The following is a 21,659-nucleotide window of genomic DNA, read 5'->3' on the forward strand; positions in this document are numbered from 1 at the left end:
TTCCGTTTGGGGCTAAGCGAAGGAAAGCAACACAATGCTAGGAGCCACTAATTTGGAAGCGGCTTAGCTTAATCCGTATTGAAATGAACGGCTTGTTTTGATTGCATTTTCTACTTTCCCAAAGCCTCACGCTCGGCCACCGTGTCCTATTTAAAAGTGTTTTGAGGAGCTGGACGGTCTTAGCGCAGGGGTTGGAGACCGTGGGCCCGCAGGCCAAACCCGCAGACGGCCCAAACCCCCTGTCCTTCAACCACGTTCATTTGGCGATTCCCCGCCCTTTGGTACAGTTTCCCCCCACCCCCATTCTAATAGGCTGAAATAACTCTCCCGAAGTCTTGGTTAGTGGCAGTAAAAGCTTTAAGCTAGAATCGGCTCATATTGTTTTGAATTTTGGCTCAAGGCCCTTGGCCCACCGCTGAATAACATGCCCTGAGAGCTGCTCTGAAATCAAATCCAGCCCCCAGGTTGAATGAGGTTCAATGCCTCCCACCCCCACCCAGTAGTGCAGTGAGGGCAGCACCTTGGGGCAAAAGTCCCCCGTCCCCAGAGGAGCCAAATTTAGCCTGAAGTCTCCCACCAATGCTCTAGAGAGTGGCCCTCGCTTCAGAAGGCAGAGTGGTCGATGGCTGGTGGGCCACTGTGTGAACAGAGTGCTGGATTAAATGGACCCGTGGAGTGATCCAGCATCACGACTCTTCTTTGGTTCTTAAGTCTCTGCGCGGCTCGGGAGTGAAGCGAAAGCCCCTCAAGAGGAGGGGGGTGAGGGGCACAGGAGAAGACCACCCCCCACGCACACGCAGAGTGATGCTTAGCAGAGGACTTTGAGCAGGCTCTCGTAGCTAAGGAAGGTGACGGCGTTGACTGGGAAAGCACGGGCGGCATTCAGAGAAAGCGCCTTCAGGAAGACCCGCAGCCCCTCCTTCCGGGCGCTGGTGACGACGCAGTCCAGGACGCCGCGATACTCTGTCTGCTTCAGCCCGTCCATTTGCAAACGGGCCTTCACCACATCCATCGGGGTGGCCAAGGCCCATGAAACCGTCCCAGCGCAGCCGCCAGCGAGGAGAACCGTCACCGGGCCTGATGGGCGCGGGGAGTGAGGAAGCAGAGCAGGTAGTGAGGAAGGCAGAGAAGAGCCTTTGGAGGAGCAGGAAGGGAGAGGGACGTCCCTTACAAGCAGGGGTCCGGAACCTCCAGACGGGGAGCCACCTGCCGCCCTCTAGGAGGCCAAATCCATCCTTCCAGAGTTCCCCACATGGCTACATCCCCCAGGGCCCTCCTCTTTCTCCCCAACCACCAATCATTTGGTGAATTCCTGGCATTTGTGCCTCCTTTTCCCCATTCAAAAGCTTCTCCTAAGGCTCAGTAACTGGCACGAAGAGCTAAAATGCTGATACACTTTGCATTTTGTCCCCACCCCTTTTGACTTCGGCCCTGCCCACCACTGAAATGAGAGTTCTTCCAAAATGGAAATTGGTTGTCAGTCTGAAAGCCCGGTTCTGCCTACACCCACACCCACAAACCACGATCCTTCCTTGCCTCTCACCTGGCTCCTGCCTTTCCGTGGTCATCCCCCGGCAGAGACCTGTGTAAACCAGGAAGTACACAGCCATGGTCGGCGTGTCTCGCAGCACCAGGGCCCAGCCGCCGCGGAACAGGCCGGCGAAGCCCTCCTCCCGAAAGATGACGGCGGAGCAATGCATGGGGCCCCTGTACCGTGGCTGGGCTTCCTCCGGCACGACCCTGCTGCGGCCGTACGGGTGGTTCTGGTTCTGCAGACGGACTTTGATAAGATCCACCGGAGCCAGGATCACAGCCTGCAATGGCACAGAGAAGTGGGGAGGTCGGCAGAATGGGTTCAGGACTTTAGAGTTCTGACTGAAACCCAGAGCAGATTCACTATCACAGCCACCAGCCTCCTCTGGTAGGGGAATTGGGGAGTTGGGGATGAATGAAACGCTCAGAATAAAACACGCAAGGGCCTCGTGGTACCTTTAAGACTGACACATTTATTATGGCATGAATCCTCAGGATCTCCTGCCATAATATAGCGGTCGTGGTCGCCTTTAAAGGTGCCGTGAGGCTCTGCTGGTTTTGTTGCAACCGATTAAGACGGAGACCTCTTTCTGGAAACTGTTATCCTACGCGAAACCGTCTCCAAATAACGTTGTTTGTTGATGCTCGTGTTTGCATTAAAATCAATACAATATAAATGGGGGGGGGGGGGGAGAGAGAGAGAGAGGAAGGAAGGAATGAAAAATAACCAGCTGGCACAATCCTCTGAGAAACTGTTCTGTGCACAGCATAAGAACAGATCTCCCAAAGGAAGAAAGCTATGGGTGGGTGGAGTTCTTATTTATTTCTTACTTTTATGTTCTGCCTTTCCTCCAAGGAGCCCAAAGCAGTGAACATGATCTCTCTCTCTCTCTCTCCTCTCCATTTTATCCTCACAACAACCCTTTGAGGTAGGTTACTGGCCCAAAGTCTCCCAAAAGGATTCCTGGCCAAGCAGGCACCAGAAACCGAGAGCTTCTCTACACAAGCGATTGATGGCACTCTTGTGATGGACCCATTCACCGCTCCTTACTTGCATCAGTCCGGAGAAGCTGCCGGCCATGAAGACGTGAGCGTAGCTGGGCGGGTCGGAGTGGCGATCGCGGCAGGGGGTGTTGCAAAGGTACAGCAGCGCATTGCCGTAGGCCCCGAAGGTGACGGAGTTCACCACAGCCACGCTCAGCAGCGGGAAACTCATGCCCTTGAAGAAGCCGCGGAACTGCAAAGGAGAAGCAGGCCTCAGGGACTGGCGGTGGCTTAGAGTCCCTTGCTGAATCCCAGCCCCACAGAAGAAAGATGGCGTTCAGGATCTGGAATGGCTGTGTTCTGGGGGCAAATGGGGTGGCGACCCTCCACCCAGCCGCCTCCGGCAGAGAGATCTCAGGTACATTTGCTGCAGTGCCCTGATCCCCAAACCTCAGGGCCAAAGCCTACATGCAACCACGAAATGCACACCGTTTCATGGCGGTACGTCCGCACCATGCAATCCAAGATGTTCCGGTAGCCAGCTTGCGTCTGTATCCGTACCTGAAACGGGACGAAAGCTAAACTGGCCGTCCCAGAGACCCACAGAAACGGCCCTTTGTAGGACTGTTTGCTATTTTGCCCACCCTCTGCCCAGCGCCAGGGAGGGTAATTCCTGACTTTCCCTGAGCATTTCCAGTCCTGAAAATCACCTTCACCGTGTCGAACGGGTGGCCCAAAGCCAGTCCTGCAGCCCCTGCATCAAAAGAGAAGAGGAAGAGTGGGGCTAATTTGAACCTGGGCCTCTCTGTGTTCTAGTCTAACAATCTAACCAAGACCAAGCAGACTTCAGGCTTCTGGGATCAACTTTAGGGTTTTTACTTGGACCCTGCCATGCAACAATCAGAGCCTGGTATGAACAATACACATTTAGAACGAAAGAATTCTGAGCCCACGAGTTTCTTTTGAGTACCAGAGGTCAGAGTCCTTCCACACACACACAAATCCACCCCTCGTGATCTCAACCTCTTTTCATTTCGGTAGGGAATTCTGAGGGGTGTGTGGAAGATGATGTCAGCATCACGGCTGATCAAGAACCTCCAAATTAGATTACTGCAATGTCCTCTACATGGGGCAGCCTTTGAAGATGGTTTGGAAGCTGCAGCTTGTGCAAAATGCGGCGGTCAGATTGATCACCGGAACAATTATTATTATTATTATTATTATTTATTTATATAGCACCATCAAACAAGGAGGTTTGAGCATCGAACACCGATTCTGGCCTGCTTGCATTGGCTGCCTATACGTTTCCGAGCGTAATTCAAGGTGCTGGTTTTAACCTATAAAGTCCTACATGGCTTGGGACCACAATACCTGAGGGAACGCCTCTCCCGACATGAACCTACCCATACCCTGCGCTCAACATCTAAGGTCCTCCTCCGAGTGCCTACTCCGAGGGAAGCTCGGAGGATGGCAACAAGGGAGGGGGCCTTTTCGGTGGTGCCCTTGCCCCGACTGTGGAACGATCTCCCCGATGAGGCTCACCTGGCGCCAACATTGTCATCTTTTCGGCGCCAGGTCAAGACTTTTCTCTTCTCCCAGGCATTTAACAGCATTTAACAACACTAAGTTTGTTTTTAACGGACCGCAAAAGTTTTGTTTTTAAATGGATACTGTTGTTTTTATACTGTTGTTTTTATACTGTTGTTTTTATGTTTTTGATGGTTTTAAATTTTGTACACTTTTTTAATGTTTACTGTTTTTAACTTTTGTAAACTACCCAGAGAGCTTCAGCTATAGGACGGTATATAAATGTCATAGAATCATAGAACAGCAGAGTTGGAAGGGGCCTACAAGGCCATCCAGTCCAACCCCCTGCTCAATGCAGGAATCCACCCTAAAGCATCCCTGACAGAGGGTTGCCCAGCTGCCTCTTGAAGGCCTCTAGTGTGGGAGAGCCCACAACCTCCCTAGGTAACTGGTTCCCTTGTCGTACTGCTCTAACAGTCAGGAAGTTTTTCCTGATGCCCCGCTGGAATCCGGCTTCCTTTAACTTGAGCCCGTTATTCCGTGTCCTGCACTCTGGGAGGATCGAGAAGAGATCCTGGCCCTCCTCTGTGTGACAACCTTTTAAGTATTTGAAGAGTGCTCTCATGTCTCCCCTCAATCTTCTCTTCTCCAGGCTAAACATGCCCAGTTCTTTCAGTCTCTCTTCACAGGGCTTTGTTTCCAGACCCCTGATCATCCTGGTTGCTCTCCTCTGAACATGCTCCAGCTTGTCTGCGTCCTTCTTGAATTGTGGAGCCAAGAACTGGACGCAATATTCTAGATGAGGCCTAACCAGGGCCTAATAGAGAGGAACCAGTACCTCACGTGATTTGGAAGCTATACTTCCAAATCACTTCCAAATGTAATAAACAAATATATAAATAAATAAATAAGAAGCTCCTGCAAGTCTGACCTCTGCTACAACAGAGGTGGGCAGAAGGTAGGCCTCTGGTTTTTGGACTTCAACTCCCAGAATCCCTTGCCAGCGTGGCCAAGGCTCAGGAATGCTGGGCGTTAGTTCAAAATACCTGGGGATCTATTTCTGTCCACCTGTGTACTACGCCACTGATTAGTATATCAGTCAATGTAGCCCCACACCATCCCCTTTTATGTGGGGGATGGGGACAGGCGAGGAAGAGGGTTCTAAGGAGGCACGAGTTCAGGTCTTACCTGCAAGCCAACCTGCCACAAACTCAGCACTGGACATTGCATCAAGAAGACTGAAGAGCAAAAGACCTGGTCAAAGGCAATGCCCTAGTTGGACTGCCTTAATCTTTCACCAAACGCCCACCACTGGGGCACCTTCTTCCCCTTATGAGATCAGCCATTAACCACAGATTAGCTGGGAAGACTCTCGGCTGTGTTGTGAGGTGTTCCTCTGAGCCGCTCGGGGGCTGGATCTGAGAAATAAACGAAGCAGAGACGAACCGAACAGGGGTCAATCTGCAAAAAGGCATCTGGGGGAAATGCCAGGAAGGACGGCTGGGGCCCATAGGGTTAGGGTGTCCCTCCTTGTTTCTTTATTTATGAGACTGATATGCTGCTCTCCATCTATTAAAATATCTGAGTGGTAAACAAGAAAAGGGGGAAGAAATGCAGCATTAAAACCTTTAAAAACAAATTGTACCACTAAAACTGTGGCTAGTTAGTCAGGAAAGACTAACTTTAATAAAAATGGCTTTAAGCAGGTACTGAAAATGAAACAGTCTGCACGCACAAGGTCTCAGGTTCAATCCCTGGCATAGAATCATAGAATAACAGAGTTCAAAGGGGCCTACAAGGCCATCGAGTCCAACCCCCTGCTCAATGCAGGAATCCGCCCTAAAGCATCCCTGAATTTGTATGTTTCTGTTCAACCCCAAACATCTTTCTGAGTGCATTAGCAGGTGTTGCATTCATTAATAATTCCCTTTCTGGAAGCGCCCTGAGTTCTGTTGAATCCATTCCGCAAAAGCAGAAATCAAGCCAACACAAGGTGGCAGCAAGAACCCACCAAAGCCTGCATGTGTTTTATGCATAGATACAGAAGCACCCACAGTTACACCCCAATTGGGCCTCATCATCTAACCAGATGCAAAGAAGGAACGCCGCTTCCCCCAACACACACACCCAAAAAGAGTTACATCAAGTCCTGGGAAGATTTGGCAACCATGAGCAAATATCATGCGCTGGTCCGGGGGGGCGGGGGGGATACCCAAATCCACAGTTCAGCAATTATCTTTAGCGCGCGACAGGCAGAAAAAAAAAGTCCTACAGCTTCCAGTATGACTTTTATAAAATATGGCAGGTTTTTATTTAATATACCAGCCAGGAATATACACAGTAGTATTTGTATATCAAAACTTATCCTCAGACTATGGAAAGGAGGCTAAGTTTAATTTGATTAGGGGGGGGGGGGAATTCTAAAGAAAAGCTGCAAGCAGCCTATAGATTCTGCCTACGTCTCGGTTTGGAAGGTAAACAGGGAAATATACATATATGTTAAGTATATTGTAAATAAATAGATTTAAATCCAATGTGGTTCTTTTTATTTTCTTCTTTCTGTTGTCGGTTTGTTTCATCTTGCTTTGGAAAACTAGCAAAAACTTTCAAAACGAATAAGCAAAAATGAGATTTTGTTTGTCTTCTGCTGGTTTAAAAGCCAAGCTTAGCAATGTAACTGACCAACGGCAGAAACACATCTCTGTAGCTGCAGTGCTGTGCACATGGCCAGTGATGCCCTGTATGGTACGGATAAAGAAATCTGAAAAGCCCACAAGCACAAAGACTGCACACTTCTGGCCCAGGCACTGCACACACGCACACACCTTCGTGTCTCTTCAGGGGAAATAATAAAGTTTCCAGTCTTCATTTGAGGCTCAAAGTTGTCCTAAAACCTTTGCCCAACATCTGATAGCAAACCATCTCAGAGAAAGAAGGCCTTGAGTCCAGACGCAAGTTTCCTTATGCCCCAGACATAGAGGCATCCAAACCATTGAAAGCCCTCTGACAAGGGATTTTTAAATTCCAGCATACTCTGGAATTCCTATCTCTCCTTGATGAGCTTATCAAGGAACAGAATGTAACGTCTTGTACCGGTCATAGGCTGCCAAAGTATGGCATTGTTTATGAAAGAATGGGTTTCTGTTTATGGAACATGTATGGGACTTGTGATCAGTCAGGGGAGGGAGGGAGGAGGGGAAAGTATGACTTCATCAGAGCAACTTGGAGAAAGTATTTATTTATTTATTACATTTCTATACCGCCCAATAGCCGGATCAACTGCCATTGCTCTGTACGAGGTATGGGGCTTTTCTCCTTTGTGCACAGTAAATAAAGAGTCTCTGGCCATAGCTAGACCAGGCCTATATCCCGAGATCATAGAATCATAGAATAGCAGAGTTGGAAGGGGCCTACAAGGCCATCCAGTCCAACCCCCTGCTCCATGCAGGAATCCACCCTAAAGCATTCCAGACAGAGGGTTGTCCAGCTGCCTCTTGAATGCCTCAAGTGTGGGTCGTCCCGGGATCGTCCCCGTGCATCCAAATGACACACAGGGGATCCCGGGAGCAGGCAGGGACGACCCTTCCATTTGCCTGGGATAATCCTTAGGTCTAGCTAAGGCCTCTGTTTCTGGACCGGCTGTGAAGTCGTGCCTTCCCTATCAGGTTAGGGGAATTTCCCTAACCGCACCTTTAGTGTTCATGCGCAGAAATTGACATGCATCTGTGGCTGAAACCAAGGTGTGTCCACCCACCCCGCCAGTTTCACTGTGGCAGCTAAACCCTGAAGGATGGCAGTGCAGGCAATTCACACTAACACAACGCAACAATATACACTAGCAGCTGGACAACCCTCTGTCAGGGCTGCTTTAGGGTGGATTCCTGCGTTGATCAGGGGGTTGGACTCGATGGCCTTAGATGTCCCTTCCAACTCTGCTATTCTAGGATTCTAGGATTCTCCAAAGGCAAAAGTAGGGAATGATAAAGGGGCTGGAGCAAGTGCCTTATGAGGAAGGGGTTACAATGTTTGCAGCTTTTTAACTGCGGGGAAAAGGCGAGTAAAGGGACGGGACGTGAGAGGGGAATGGAAGAGAATGCATGGCCTAGAGAAAATGGATCTGAAGACGTGTGTTTTTCCCCTCCACCTCGGATAATAGTAGGACCCAGAGTCATTCAAAAAAGGCGATTGGTGCGTGTCCTGCCTTTACCAGCTCAGGTGCCAGCAGAAACGGTGCCCAAGCCTGGGCGCCTTTCCGTGTCGCCCACCCCCTGCCTCGGCTTCTCCGTCAAATCGTCAAATCCAATCAAGCGGCGCCCCGTTCCGCGGCTACTTGCCGTATTACCCCTACGACGAGCGCACCCCCGAAACTCGCCAGACCCACCTCCCGCCCTGACGTCCGTGCAGACGGAGCCCGCGCAAGCGCGCACAGCCTTCTGCCCTCCCCCGTGAAATTCCGGAATTAGGAGGAGGACGACGACACAGCGCAGCAGCCCAATGGGCGAACTGGACCGGAGTGACGCCGGGAGCAGACTGGGTGGGGGGCCCGGGGAGAACTGCAGAGTCGCTCCAACTTTGGCAAGGAAGCGGGCAGGTAAGAGCAGCTGGGCCGTGCCTCCTTTCAGCAGGCGGGGGGTGCGCGCTCCCTCCCGGCTTCTCCTGCCTCGGGCTGGCGGGCTGGCGGGCTGGCTGTGCGCCCCCGGCCCTCTCTGATCCTTTCCAACCTCTCAGTCCGCCCCCACCCACCCCGCGCGCCTTTTACCTCTGCGTTGCGAAGAGTTCAGGCTGTGTATTCAGTTGTTCTGAATTGGGTCTGCTGTGTCACTTTCCCCCAAAAAAAGAGGAGGAAAGGAGTGAAGATTAGAAACCTATCCGATCTCTGCCCCGAGGGGCTTGCAATCTCAAAGGTTGATAGCCTGAAAAGGAGGAGGAGGAGGGAGGGAGGGGAAAGAGGAGAGGCAAAGGCAGGAAAGGGATACCATTTGGCAAAAGCCTTTCCTGTTTCCTTTTGGGGAGGGGTGTCAGGAAGTTCAGTGGTGGGAAAGCAGGAGGGGTGGGGTGGGCGGAGGGAGAGAGAGAGAGAGAGGAGGTGTCACTTATATATGTACTGTATCTATTTATTTGCATTCATTAGTTCCCTATTAACCCAGTCCTCCAGGCAACGTACCACCGAAATTAAAATGCAGGTCAAACAATGCAATAAAATGTCAAGTCTCATGAAAGGTAACCACAGCCCCAAATTTACAAATAGGATAAAATCTGCAAGTAAAAAATAGAGGAATGAACTGCAGACCTTGGAAGCTTCCTTTAGGGTGCAAAGGTGTGCATGTTTCAGACAGGAAAAAAAGTCCTACAGCTCCCAGCGTGCTGGTGCATGCTGGGAGTTGTAGGACTTTGGTCTGTAAAGATGCTCAGGATTGCGCCTTAAGAGGAAATGGCTGATTTGTCTGAGAAGCACAGAAGTTGTTGGGGCGGCAAAGTTGGAGGGGGGCAGGGATATAGAGAGGAAAGGGGGAAAGCTATAGTGGGCGTCTGAAGAAAAGGAGGCGAGTCCTACCTACAAAAACTTCGGAAGCTGCCATGATTTTACAAATTAGGGCAAGGTATAAATATTTAAATAAGAAGAGGCTCAAAGGTCCCAGATTTAATCCTTCGCAACTCCAGATGGTACTGGGCAAGTCTTTGAAATCATGGAAAACTAGATGGACAAATAGTTTGAGCTGGTATACAGGTTTAAATCAACCTTTTATTCGCAACCACGAGGACTAGAATTTTACTTTTTTTGAAGGGAACAGCCACAATTCAGTGGTGGATTAAATGCTTTGCATGCTGAAGTTCCCCGGTTCAATTCCCGGTAGGGCTGAGAAGTACCTCTGACCGAAATCTCAGTCACTGCCAGTCAGCGTAGAGACAATATCAAGCGAGGTGGATCAAGGGTCAGACAACTTCCTATGCTCTGATTTAATTGAGGACCATGAGGACTGGAACCTTGCTTGACATTTAGGAGAACAGCAGTGTCTCGGTGTTAGAGTACCTGCTGTGCGTGCAGAAGGAACCTGGTTCCATCCCCGGCATCGCCAGGAAGCACTGAGACCATGGAGAGCTATTCTCAGCCTCATTTTCTCCAGATAAGTTGGCCTAGAATAACCATCATCCCAGCCACCACGGCCACGACGTTTTCGTTGTAGGGCAATGCACAGAACTAATAAATAAGTGAATAAAAATTGGGGACAGCAGGTATAGAAACATTGAATTAGAAGGACTGACTCCTTATAAGGCAGCTTAGCTTCCCGTGATCTTAGGATAATTTCCCGAGGCTGGGTTGGGATTTGAACTCACCTCCGAACTCAGTCTGTGCATCTCCAGACATGCTCTCTGTTTTGTCTCTGCAGATGGAGGGGGACAGGCTTGCCGTACCCCCCAGTACGGGCGACCGATCGCAACGGAGTAGCGTCTCCTCCACCGGCCCCCGAAGTGAGTGAAAGAGAGAGTTGGAGACCTTGGCTATCCAGATGTCCCGCTGACTGGGTCATGCTGGGAGTTGTATTCACACACACTGGAGGGCCCCAGGTTGAGGAGGGCGCCCTTAAGAGCTTCAAGGAGTACCCTTCAGTTGACAGCCTGCTGTGATGTCTAGGCTTTTTGGGAGGAGGGGCAGAGGATCAAAATGGGGGGTCTGCCCCGTGCCAGAGAAGGAAGCATGTCTAGTGGAGAAGTTCTTCAGCCCAAATTAAATTGGTTTCTCGACTCTGAAATGCAGAGAAGGGGACGGGCATCAGGGCTTCTGAGTTCTTTGCAGAGTGTAGTGGGCGTGGGGCGGAGTCCTCCTAGGATCTCCGCTGGGTTGCAGGAAGGAAGTGGGGGGAACAGTACCGGGGTCTTATCCTTTCCGTCCCATTTCTTCCCCCAGCCCAGGACGTCCTGGTGTACCTTATTGACGACACAGTGGTGCGGTTAACGGTGGACCACCTGCCGTCGGTCACGGCGCACGAGTTGCATCGGATCGTGTTGGAGACGCTGAGGTTGCCCGAATGTGCCCTGGAGATCTTTTCGTTGTGGCTGGTCTCCCCCTTCCTTGGTGAGGCTCTGACGCTCCTTCCGCCATCAAGGCCTTTCCAGACAGCCCCTGAACAGTTAGTTCCTTGTGTCACTGCTCCTAGCAGCCATAAGTCCACCACGAAACCCCTCTTCCTTAGAAATAACATTTAAAACAGAATGGGCAGAGAGCCTGGACACATCGACACCCAATTGGAATCCTCCGGATTAGATGCCTCATGGTCTCAGCTTGGCAATGCTGAGCCTACTGTGTGATTTCACTTTAGCCAAGTAAATATAGATGCCAGCGTCTGGTTAAAGGTCCTTTCCCCCAAGAAATGATTTTTTGCAAATTGTAGCTCTCGCTTTGTTTGATTTGCGGTTTTGATGCAGGATGTGCTTGGAAGCGGTGGGTAGTGGTGGCAGCAGTGGGATTGCACTGGGGAGAGGCCAGGCTTCGCAAGGCCTTCCTGGTAGACATGTGGCTTTTTATCCCTTCTTGGTGTCCTTCATCTCTTCTTGGGTGGGAAAGCCAGTCTCCAGGAAGCCTAGTGAGCCCTTTTCTGTCTTAATTTTGCAGAGGTACAGCTGAAGCCGAAACACCAGCCTTACAAGGTTTGCCGGCAGTGGCAAGAGCTCCTCTTCCGATTCACCAGCTGCTCCGGGGACGAGATCCTCGAAGGTGTGGATGTGAGCAAAGTTCCTTCCTCTGTCCCGGAACGCCGCTGGCCTGCTCCCACCATTCCGGTGCCGGGCAGAGATTCAGGGCAGAGTTACAGGTTCTACCCTCAGATTTCTGGAGAGGCAACAGTGGTGCCCTAGTGAGCTAGCCCTATTCGACACGCCGGTTTTGAAAACAGTTGGGCATGTGGCTTTCCTTGCCTGGCATGGCTCTGGGACTAGCAGGGCTTGCTATTTCTGGTTATGGCTGCTGGTGCTTAGAAGGTTGATGGCCTGGTGCACCCAGGGGTCAGGATTGCTTCTGCCTTTGCCATGCTCCAGACATAGCCGGGCTCTTGACGAAGCCGGGCCCTGACCGTCTGCTTCTCTTCCCCCCCTGGCAGATGAACCGTCGCTACAGTTTCGAAGAAACATATTTTTCTCGAGAAGGAAGGAGGTGCAGGTAAGTTTCAGGTGATTGCTGTCGACGCACGCAGAGTGGCGTCGTGCTAAATTGGGCAGTGCAGGGGGCTCATTGCAACCCTCCCCGTAGCCACAAGCAAGCAATTGGCACACCGAAGCAGGGAATTAAATTTCCAAGTCAAGGGCCGAGATTGTGCGCTCTCTCTATTTTGGGGAGCCGTGGAGCTCTCATTCCAAGCGCTCTCGTTAAAAGCAGTTGTGAAAAGATTGAATTTCCCCCCCCCCTTTGACCAAGATGCCAACTGGGGTGACCTTGGCCCAGTCGCACACTCAGCCTCACCTACCTCACAGGGTGGTTGTGAGGATAAAAGGCCTTTGCTCTTTGGATGCAGGGCAGGATTAAAGAAATAGAGATTCCTCCTTCTCTCCTCCATTTGGGTTCTGATGCTGTTTGTCCATCCTTCCTTCCTTCCCATCCAAAGATCCAGGACGAAGACATTCTGCGGCTCTTGTACGAGGAGGCCAAATACAACATCCTGGAAGGGAGGCACCCTTGTGATCTGGCCGACTGTGAGGTGCTGGGAGCCGTGGTTTGCCGGGTGAACTTGGGCCCCTACAATCCGGAGCTGCACACGCCCTGTTTCCTGAAGTAAGTGGCCAGTGCCGCATTCCCGCATTCGTGGTCCTGAAATCAGCGCTAACCCAGATTAGCCGTTTTCTCTGCTGGTGCTGCTCTCAGAGCTTAGGAGAGCCACGCAAGGTGAGGGTGGATTGTCCTCCTTCGTTTGAGAGCCTTCGAAAGCAGTTTAGGGGTGTATTTATTTGTTTCTGGTTTTTTATGGACCATATTTATCTACTGCTGCACATCTCAACAGATTCCAGAGCGGAGGACAATAAAAGGTAAAATAATAAACTGGGCATGTTTAGCCTGGAGAAGAGAAGATGGAGGGGAGACATGAGAGCACTCTTCAAATACTTGAAAGGTTGTCACAAAGAGGAGGGCCAGGATCTCTTCTCGATCCTCCCAGAGTGCAGGACACGGAATAACGGGCTCAAGTGACAGGAAGCCAGATTCCGGCTGGACATCAGGAAAAACTTCCTGAGTGTTAGAGCAGTGCAACAATGGAACCAATGACTTAGGGAAGTTGTGGGCTCTCCCACACTGGAGGCCTTCAAGAGGCAGCTGGACAGCCATCTGTCAGGGATCCTTTAGGGTGGATTCCTGCATTGAGCAGGGGGTTGGACTCGATGGCCTTAGAGTCCCCTTCCAACTCTGCTATTCTATGAGTCTATGATAAAGAAATAAAACAGCAGGGCTGTCTGAGGCATGCTGGGAAATATAGGACCTTTTCCTGTCTAAACATGCATAGGATTGTGTCCTTATGCTGGTGCTTTTTGTACTTTTGGTCCCGCCCTTTTGCCTTGGCCCCGCCCACCACCAGAATGTGCCCCCCCCCCAAGAGCTCCTCCAAAAGGCAATACGCCCCCTCCCCTGGCTGGAAGAGGTTCTGTGTCCCTCTAAACAATCCAGCACCCATTTGCACATGGAAGTTGCTTTGCTCCGTACTATTTTTCAGTGATCTTGTGGCACGTGGGTAATTCCGTCCACAGCCCAGCCCAGTTCCTGCTCTGAGATTGACATTAGCAGCTGCCAATTGCGCTTGGAGCAAAGGCTTTGGGAACAGGCATGTGCATCACCCTTGAGGAATGTGGGCCAGGCTGGGGGCTACACAATGGTCCATTGTCCTTTCCAGTAAATCCGGGGACGGCATCTCCAAGCCAGATAATATTTTGTGGGAGGTTGCTGGTGTTTTTAAAGTAGTTCTTCTGCCATCGAAATTGGCATCACGGCTTGGATGTGCAGAGGGGGATCTGATTCTTTTATCTAAAGTATTTTTCATCCCGCTCCTCAACCAAAAAGGCTCCTGGAGCGGGTTACATATTATCATTAAAACAAGATGGCTTTAAAGTTCTAAAAAGACATGGCATACAAGGAAGAAGAGATGGGGAGGGAAGAGGAAAAATTAAGTCGTCCTACAGGGCCGGTGGAATGGCCCCACTTTCCCCTCTCATGGCTGCTGAAGGTGACAATTCAGGGAGGAGGAGCCTTCATGGGGGTGGTCTTTCAGCAGGGCTAGTGAATCTTAGCAGAAAGATATCCTCCCCCCCAAAAAAAGTTAGGGGTTTGGATAGGGAGAGTGGTAGAGAGAAGTGGAATAAGAAATGCATAGTAGTTAACCTTGCTGCTAATGGTAGGTTAACTGCAGGGGATGACTGGGTTTGGAGGGGGGTTCACATCAGACCGAACTGTGACCCACGGAGCTTCTGCTGACGGGCGCAAAGCATCCTGGATCTTTTTCTCATTTTCCCTGTGCTGAGTGGGCCTTTCCCTTCCCAGAGAGAGACTGGACTCCTTCCTGCCCTCCCACCTCTGCCGAAGAGGACACGGGCTCCTCGCGGCTCTGTGGAAGCGTGGCGCTACGCGGCCCCCCGCCGACGAACAGGGCCTGCTCCGTGCCTACCGGGTGGTACCAGAGGAAGGGGCTTCTGAGGAACACGCCGCCCTGCCCAAGCTGTACCACGCTTACCTGCAGAAATGCCATGAGCTGCCTTACTATGGGTACGTTTGCAAGCTCAGTGGCCGTGGAAGGGAGGGGAAATTGGGATCTCCTGGGTCCAGTGATAAAATACACAAACTGGGTATTTGGGGTGAGGTGCAGCGTTGGAAGGCAGCCAAGCCCCAATATATGAAACGTGCTTTGATTTAGTAGTCCATCGTCTTAACTGCTGGAGAACTGAGTCAGAGATGGCCTGGGTTGGAGCTGTACTATGACGCTGTGGTAGAACTTGAACTCTGGGCACGTGAGGGAGGTTCCTTGTTTTTACGGTGTTCCAAGTTGCACCGGCCTTTGCTGGCCGCCCCGTTCAAGCTTTCTCTTCCACTTCCAGCTGTGCCCTTTTCTCTGGGGAAATAGAGAAGCCAGCCCAGGGCTTGTTGCACCGAGGCGGGCGCAAAGCCGTGATGGTAGCCATCAGTCTTGAAGGCGTCTACATCATTGACAGCAAGGAGAAGGTAAATGCGAGCCGTCCTTCCCCAGAGATGTTAGAGGTCCCAGTGGGGCATGTTGCTGAATTCATCCCCTCTTGTGGGTGGGTTTTGCTCTCTCTCCTGGTCCAGCTGTCCGTTTTAGGGTCCAGAAGGAATATTTGAGCCAGTAAGAGTATTTATTTCTTACACTTCTATCCTTCCCTTTCCACCAAAGAGCCCAAGGTAGCATACATGATCCTCCAATCTGTTTGACCCTTACGACAACCCAGTGAGGAAGGCCAGCCCGGGAGTCCGTGACTGGCCCAAAGTCAGCCAATGAGCTGGGATTCGAACCTGGGTCTGCCCGGTCCCAATCCAGCACTACACACCGGCTCTCCTCCTCTCCAGCACGTAGAGGCCATTTTCTGTATCCGCTCTGTGACAGGCTGAGTCGCCTCAAATCTTGCTGGGCGAGCAGTGGTGTTTTGAGGGCTGCTTTCCTGTCCTGAAGGGGAAGCCGGGGGCCCAGCCTCTGCGTGGATTTGCTGAGCTCATGATGTGCCCCAGGCCTGTCTCCCATCCTCCTCGTCTCGCCTTGCCTTGCTTGAGTGGTCTGTCTCTCTCTTTCTCTCTCCGGCAGCACGTTTTGCTGGGCCTGCGCTTCCAAGAACTCTCCTGGGATCACACCTTCCCCAGCGAGGAAGAGCACATCCTGTGGTTGGAGTTTGATGGAGAGAATGAAGGCGTCCCGGTCAACAAACTGCTCAAGGTCTACTCCAAGCAGGCGAGTGTCAGGCTGCGAGCTGACTTGGGAGGGTTTCCGCCCTGAAAGGCGGCCAAGAAACGTGTTTAATAATAATAATAATAATAATAATAATAATAATAATAATAATTCTAAAGGATTATCTCAGGGCAATATGGGGCGAGGATTTAATACGAAAAACAACCGATCAAGGTTGGAGTGAAATATGGAATGTACGAAATTTAAAAAGTATGTCAGTGAGAATAAAGGAAAATTATTACAAATTAGTTTGGAGATGGCACTCCAGTAAGATTAAATCAGATGGACAAGAAGCATTCTGCTTTATGTTGGAGGGGATGTCAAGAAATTGGCACGTATGTCCATATGTGGTGGGCTTGTAGATATGTACAGAATTTTTGGCATAAACTGAGCGAAGGAAGAGAGATGCTTTTGAACTGTGTGTTGGAGGACAATTCTGAGAGTGCCTTGAACTGCAAGAAGATCCAACCAGTCCATACTCCAGGAAATAAAGCCAGACTGCTCACTTGAGGGAATGGTATTAAAGGCAAAACTGAAGTACTTTGGCCACATAATGAGAAGACAGGAGACCCTGGAGAAGAGGCTGATGCTAGGGAAAGTGGAAGGCAAAAGGAAGAGGGGCCGACCAAGGGCAAGATGGAGGGGTGATATTCTGGAGGTGACAGACTTGACCTTGGGGGAGCTGGGGGTGGCGACGGCTGACAGAAAGCTCTGGCGTGGGCTGGTCCATGAAGTCACGAAGAGTCGGAAGCGATTGAACGAATAAACAACAACAATTCAAAGAAATAAAAGAGATAACGGATTAGGCTAGAGGAATCCCCGGATATAGCGCTGTTATCAATATACGAGGGTGTTAACTGTACTCAAGCAATTAAAGATTTGATTACAATTTTTTTTAACGGCCGCAAGGTTAATAATAGCAAGGAAATGGAAGATAGCAAAAAAATTATGAATTAGAGGAATGGTATAAGGAAGTTTTGGAGATGGCTATTAATGATAAATTGACTTGCAGCCTAAGAATAAAAAAAGTTTTAGGGAATCGAAGTAATTTTGTAGATGAGTGGAAGAACTTGGTAGGCTATGTGTGTTTTTTAAAAAGAAAGGGTATAAACCTCCAAAAGAATCATATCAATTTTGGATGACAGGATAAGTTAGAAAGATGGATGGCCCTGGGGTAGGGGAGCACGAAAGGGGAAGTTATATGTTGGATATATATAGACTAATTATATATAGCAAATTGTTTAAGGTATACTTTTTCCCCTTATCTGTTCCTTTCCTTTTCTTTTTTGTGTTTGTGGTTTGTTTTGTGAAAGTTTGTCTATTTTATTTTATTGTATGTAATTTTAATTAATTAAATAATAATAATAATTCTAGTCTTCTGCAACCTGGTGCCCTCCAGATGTTTTGGGCTGCACATCTGCTCGAGGAAGGAAGACCAGCCCTTAGCTGTTGCTGCTTTTCCTTCTCTCCAGGCTGAACTCATGAGCGGTCTGATTGAGTATTGCATCGAGCTGAATGCGGCTGCTGAGGGGACGGATCAGGACCCCGCCGCCGGTGCAACTCCGTCTGCTGGACCCCAGAGCCCCCCGTCTGACAGGCAGCGCCCCAAATTGCAACGGCAGAATAGCGTCCTTTGCAGCCGCATCCAGCATCTTTCCACCATCGACTACGTCGAGGATGGTAGGTGGGCGAGAGGGTGGTCTTTTGGGGGGGGAGGAGACCATCTGCACGCAAGGCTGGGACTCTGCCAGTGAGGTACGCCCCCTCCCCTCTGCTAAGGGTGATCTATTAATCGCTTTTAGCCATGACAGCCAAATTGGGACCTCCCCACGCAGGAGCAGCCTAGCTTGGATGTTAAACGTTGAGGACTAGGAACACGGGAGAGGGTGGTTGCCTCCGTGCCCTGCTTGTTGGATGCTGGACCAGATGGACCTTTCATATAATCATAGAATAGCAGAGTTGGAAGGGGCCTAACAAGGCCATCGAGTCCAACCCCCTGCTCAATGCAGGAATCCACCCCAAAGCATCCCTGACAGAGGGTTGTCCAGCTGCCTCTTGAAGGCCTCTAGTGTGGGAGAGCCCACCACCTCCCTAGGTCACTGGTTCCAGTGTCGTACTGCTCTAACAGTCAGGAAGTTTTTCCTGATGTCCAGCTGGAATCTGGCTTCCTTTAACTTGAGCCCGTTCCATGTTCTGGACCCAGGGACAGAAAACATGCACTCAGGCCTGGATATGGGTTTGTCTCACGCCTTTTAGCAAAAGGCACACATGGGAAACCACGAATCGTCCACTAGTCTGTGTTCATAGAATCATAGAATAGCCCACCACCTCCCTAGGTAACTGGTTCCATTGTCATACTGCTCTAACAGTCAGGAAGTTTTTCCTGATGTCCAGCTGGAATCTGGCTTCCTTTAACATGAGCCCGTTATTCCGTGTCCTGCACTCTGGGAGGATCGAGAAGAGGTCCTGGCCCTCCTCTGTGTGACAACCTTTCCAGTATTTGAAGTATTGCTCTGATCCAGCCTCCAAAAGGAGGGTCCTAAGCTGCGGACTGCTGGTGCCAGGCTGTACGGACTTGCTGTTGTGGAACCAGCCTGATTCAGCCCTCCCTGTCCGTATCTCTCTTGCTCCAGGTAAAGATATCAAGAGGGTGAAACCTCGCCGGACTACCTCCTTCTTCGGCCGGCCGCTGTCAAACACTCCCACCTCCTACTCGGCAGTGCGGGCAGCGGAGAACCTGGAACAAGGCTGATTCCCTTTTGGCGGTGGGTAGCGACGGGACCAACCGGCCTCAGAACTGGGGGGCCAGGCGGTGTCGTTGATGTGTTGACACTCCTCGGGGGTTAGATGCTGCCTCTCGGCCGTCCCCAAATACATCTCAAGTACGTTAGGTTATTTTTGTCCTCGCCCCAAACGGACTCTGGCTTGGATTACCGCAATGTGCCTCATCTATACCTTCTCGTCATTTCCACCCATTTAATTTCCATCCTGCAGTGAAGCTGCTGCAAAGATCTTTATTGTACTTCTCTCTCTCTCTCTCTGGTGGCCGGCTTCCGGATATTGCTTTTCCGTTTCAGCGGCCTAATGCTCCCTCCTTGCCTCTCTTAGCCGCCTTTTCATTTGGTGTCCAACTGGATAAATCCAATAGTCAGCTGAGGAGGAGATCTTCCATTGGCGGGGCTGAAAGAGAAAAGGCTGAGCTTTCACCTTGCCTGGCAGTTTTAGGGTCTAGAAGGAATATTTAAGCCAGTAAGAATATTTATTTCTTACACTTCTGTCCTTCCCTTTCCACCAAAGAGTAGCATACATGATCCTCCTCCTCTCTGTTTGACCCTTACGACAACCCATCAGACATTTCTCTCTCCTTAACCAGCCTCCTCTTTCAAGAATTGCATCTTTAGGTCCTTCTTGTTGTTGTAGACCGGCTGCTTGTTCGTTGGTTAAATTATTTACTTTCATGCCACTAAGATATATATATTTTCCTCTTCACACACAGCTTGGTGATTAGGGAGCCAGAGCAGAAATGCTGTGAATTTGGGGGTCCGTCTTCCATGCTGGCTTTAAAAGCGATCCTTTTTTAAAACTTGAATAAATGGCAGTGAAGGGATTGGCGTTAAAGTTTGACTTCGAAGCAGGGATCTTGGGGAAGCGGTTTTCTCCTTGAGTCAGAACAGGCTTGCACAATTGTTTGCGTTCGCTGGAACACCGCTTCAGTGGGGAAGGGAACACATGATTTCACCTCCACAGCGGCAGCTCACTGCCCCCAATGCTGGCATTTTTAAGGTGCTTCTCTGTTTTCACCTCGAGCGACGCATGTGGTCATCACAAATGCCCTCTCGGCTTCTGTTTCCTTGAAGTAGCCGGAACTGAGCTGTGTTGGCTCTACAAGGAGGGGACCGTCAACAAAACAGATGCCCCTTAGACATTTAACCAATCTATATATATAGGAGGGATGCATTTTGCAAGGGAATCAGACCACGCTTCTCCCCTTTTTATTATTATTTGTGTTTGGATGTTTCTGGGAAGGGCACCTGTCTATATGCAGCTGAAAAATGAGCAGTGTGTGATGTATATCACACACTCATACACTGACACTTCTTTTTTCCTGGTGGGCATACTTCCCAGAATTGGGTATTTCTTGCAGGCCCCTCTAAAATGGATGCCTTTGTCGACAACCCACCATGAGGCTGTGCATTCACTTCTGTACTAGGGGGCAGAGAAACCCTTGGGGAGCTGTTTGGGTTCACTTGTTTTGGGTTGGGATGGGATCCCACATGCAGACGAGATGTTTCTTAGCATTCTTTTACTATGCCTCCATTTCCTCACGTTCCTTTACGTCCAAAGAACTTTTTTTGCGGGGGGGGGGGGGGAGAGGCGGGTGCCTTTTGGGTCAAGAAAAGCACCCTCTCTTGTTTCTGGATCTGTAATGCACGGAGTCCTCTCAGTAACTGGCTCTTGATTTTAAATGGCAATCTTCTTCTCTCACCCCACAACATTTTTCTACTGGGTCCAAACCTGTATTTGCCCACCTTGTTCCAGCATCTGTACCGGTTTTGTCCTCTGGGACTGGTCTGGCAATAAAACCATTGCAAGAGAAATGCATCTTGCTAAGGGCTGCCCCTTTTATCAAACTTTTATTTGGGGGGGAAGTGCCTTCCCACCCCAACACAAAGCAACATTATGCACTGTCACTAATCTCCGTTTTCAGAGTGTGTGTATACTTTCTGACTTTGTATAGGACATTGTTTATTGCAATAAAGACAGAGGATTTGACCATGTGTTGCATCTCTTTAAATATCACATTTTGGTTTCGATGGTGGAGCCTGAAGGCTTGGAAGATGGTGAATGAGAAACATGCCGCATATGTTCTTCCAAAACACAGGTTTCCTATGAGCTACAGAACACCGCTTCAGATCTAGATTAGGTTTTCGTAAAAAAGAAAAAGCCAGGTTCGTCTTCACAAAAATTGCAGGTAACCAAAAGCAGCAGGGTAAAACTTTTATTAGGCTCAACTGAAAAGTCACAGGCAAGTGAAGCTTTTGAGTTGGTCAAAACTTTTAAAAGACCTGAAATTGTCTGGATTCCAAAACCGTAACGTTATTACATTTTGGGGGTCCAGAAAAAGATGGATCGATGGTCTTGTGCCGTCCAAAATAGCGAGCAGGTGATCTTGGTTTTCACACGCAACCTTGCCCATAGGTTTACAACACTGTTATCGATTAAGTAGATTTTGTTGAAAGATAGCTGTGAGGTTAGACGTCATTTCAGCACCAGAACAACTTCGGTTGGGGGTCAACAGAAGCCTCTCTTTGGATGGGCGCTCAGTCCCCTCTGGCCAGGAAGGATGGGTGCCTAAGGCCCATTCTGCCGCTGGCTGGTGACCTGCCGCCCCTGAAACGAATCTGACGGTTTTGCAATGAATTGTTAAAAGTTCGGAAAGAAAAAGCGAGGGAGGCAGGCAGGAATAAGGAAAACACAAAAGGGGGAGGATTTGGGGTTGAATGGTGGGGGAAAGAAGATGGAAGAAAGAGGAGAAAGCAGAATAAATGGAAAAGGGGGCGAACTGGAAGGGTGGGTGAATAAGCTGAGCATGGGGTAAGAGGGAGAAAACTGAAGAAGAGAATCCTGGCGAAAGCTTTTTCGGAGGGGGTCCTCCTCAGCTGCGCCGCCTCAGTTTCTTGGAAGCAGCGG

General features: G+C 50.1%; 2 protein-coding genes across 4 annotated transcripts; one reads left to right on the plus strand and one right to left on the minus strand.

Moving 5' to 3' along the window:
• Positions 1-339: 339 nt before the first annotated feature.
• Positions 340-5,327, minus strand: SLC25A45 (solute carrier family 25 member 45). Of its 2 annotated transcripts, XM_063145700.1 has the most exons (7): positions 5,233-5,327; positions 3,228-3,271; positions 3,007-3,078; positions 2,585-2,770; positions 1,714-1,814; positions 1,544-1,582; positions 340-1,077 (listed from the first exon to the last, which is right to left on the minus strand). In XM_063145700.1, the coding sequence occupies exons 1-7, from the start codon at positions 5,267-5,269 to the stop codon at positions 840-842; spliced, it is 717 nt and encodes a 238-aa protein (XP_063001770.1). In that variant the 5' UTR covers positions 5,270-5,327; the 3' UTR covers positions 340-839. The 2 variants fall into 2 exon arrangements, with proteins under 2 accessions (XP_063001770.1, XP_063001769.1); XM_063145699.1 differs by having other exon boundaries at positions 1,544-1,814.
• Positions 5,328-8,560: 3,233 nt separating this feature from the next.
• FRMD8 (FERM domain containing 8) lies at positions 8,561-20,729 on the plus strand. Of its 2 annotated transcripts, XM_063145930.1 has the most exons (11): positions 8,561-8,635; positions 10,434-10,515; positions 10,952-11,119; positions 11,657-11,758; positions 12,141-12,199; positions 12,642-12,808; positions 14,558-14,779; positions 15,109-15,232; positions 15,828-15,971; positions 17,441-17,648; positions 18,602-20,729. In XM_063145930.1, the coding sequence occupies exons 2-11, from the start codon at positions 10,434-10,436 to the stop codon at positions 18,718-18,720; spliced, it is 1,395 nt and encodes a 464-aa protein (XP_063002000.1). In that variant the 5' UTR covers positions 8,561-8,635; the 3' UTR covers positions 18,721-20,729. The 2 variants fall into 2 exon arrangements, with proteins under 2 accessions (XP_063002000.1, XP_063002001.1); XM_063145931.1 differs by lacking the exon at positions 14,558-14,779.
• The last annotated feature ends 930 nt before the right edge of the window (positions 20,730-21,659 follow it).

The sequence above is a fragment of the Elgaria multicarinata genome, chromosome 21 (genome assembly GCF_023053635.1).
Source record: "Elgaria multicarinata webbii isolate HBS135686 ecotype San Diego chromosome 21, rElgMul1.1.pri, whole genome shotgun sequence".
Lineage (NCBI taxonomy): Eukaryota > Metazoa > Chordata > Lepidosauria > Squamata > Anguidae > Elgaria > Elgaria multicarinata.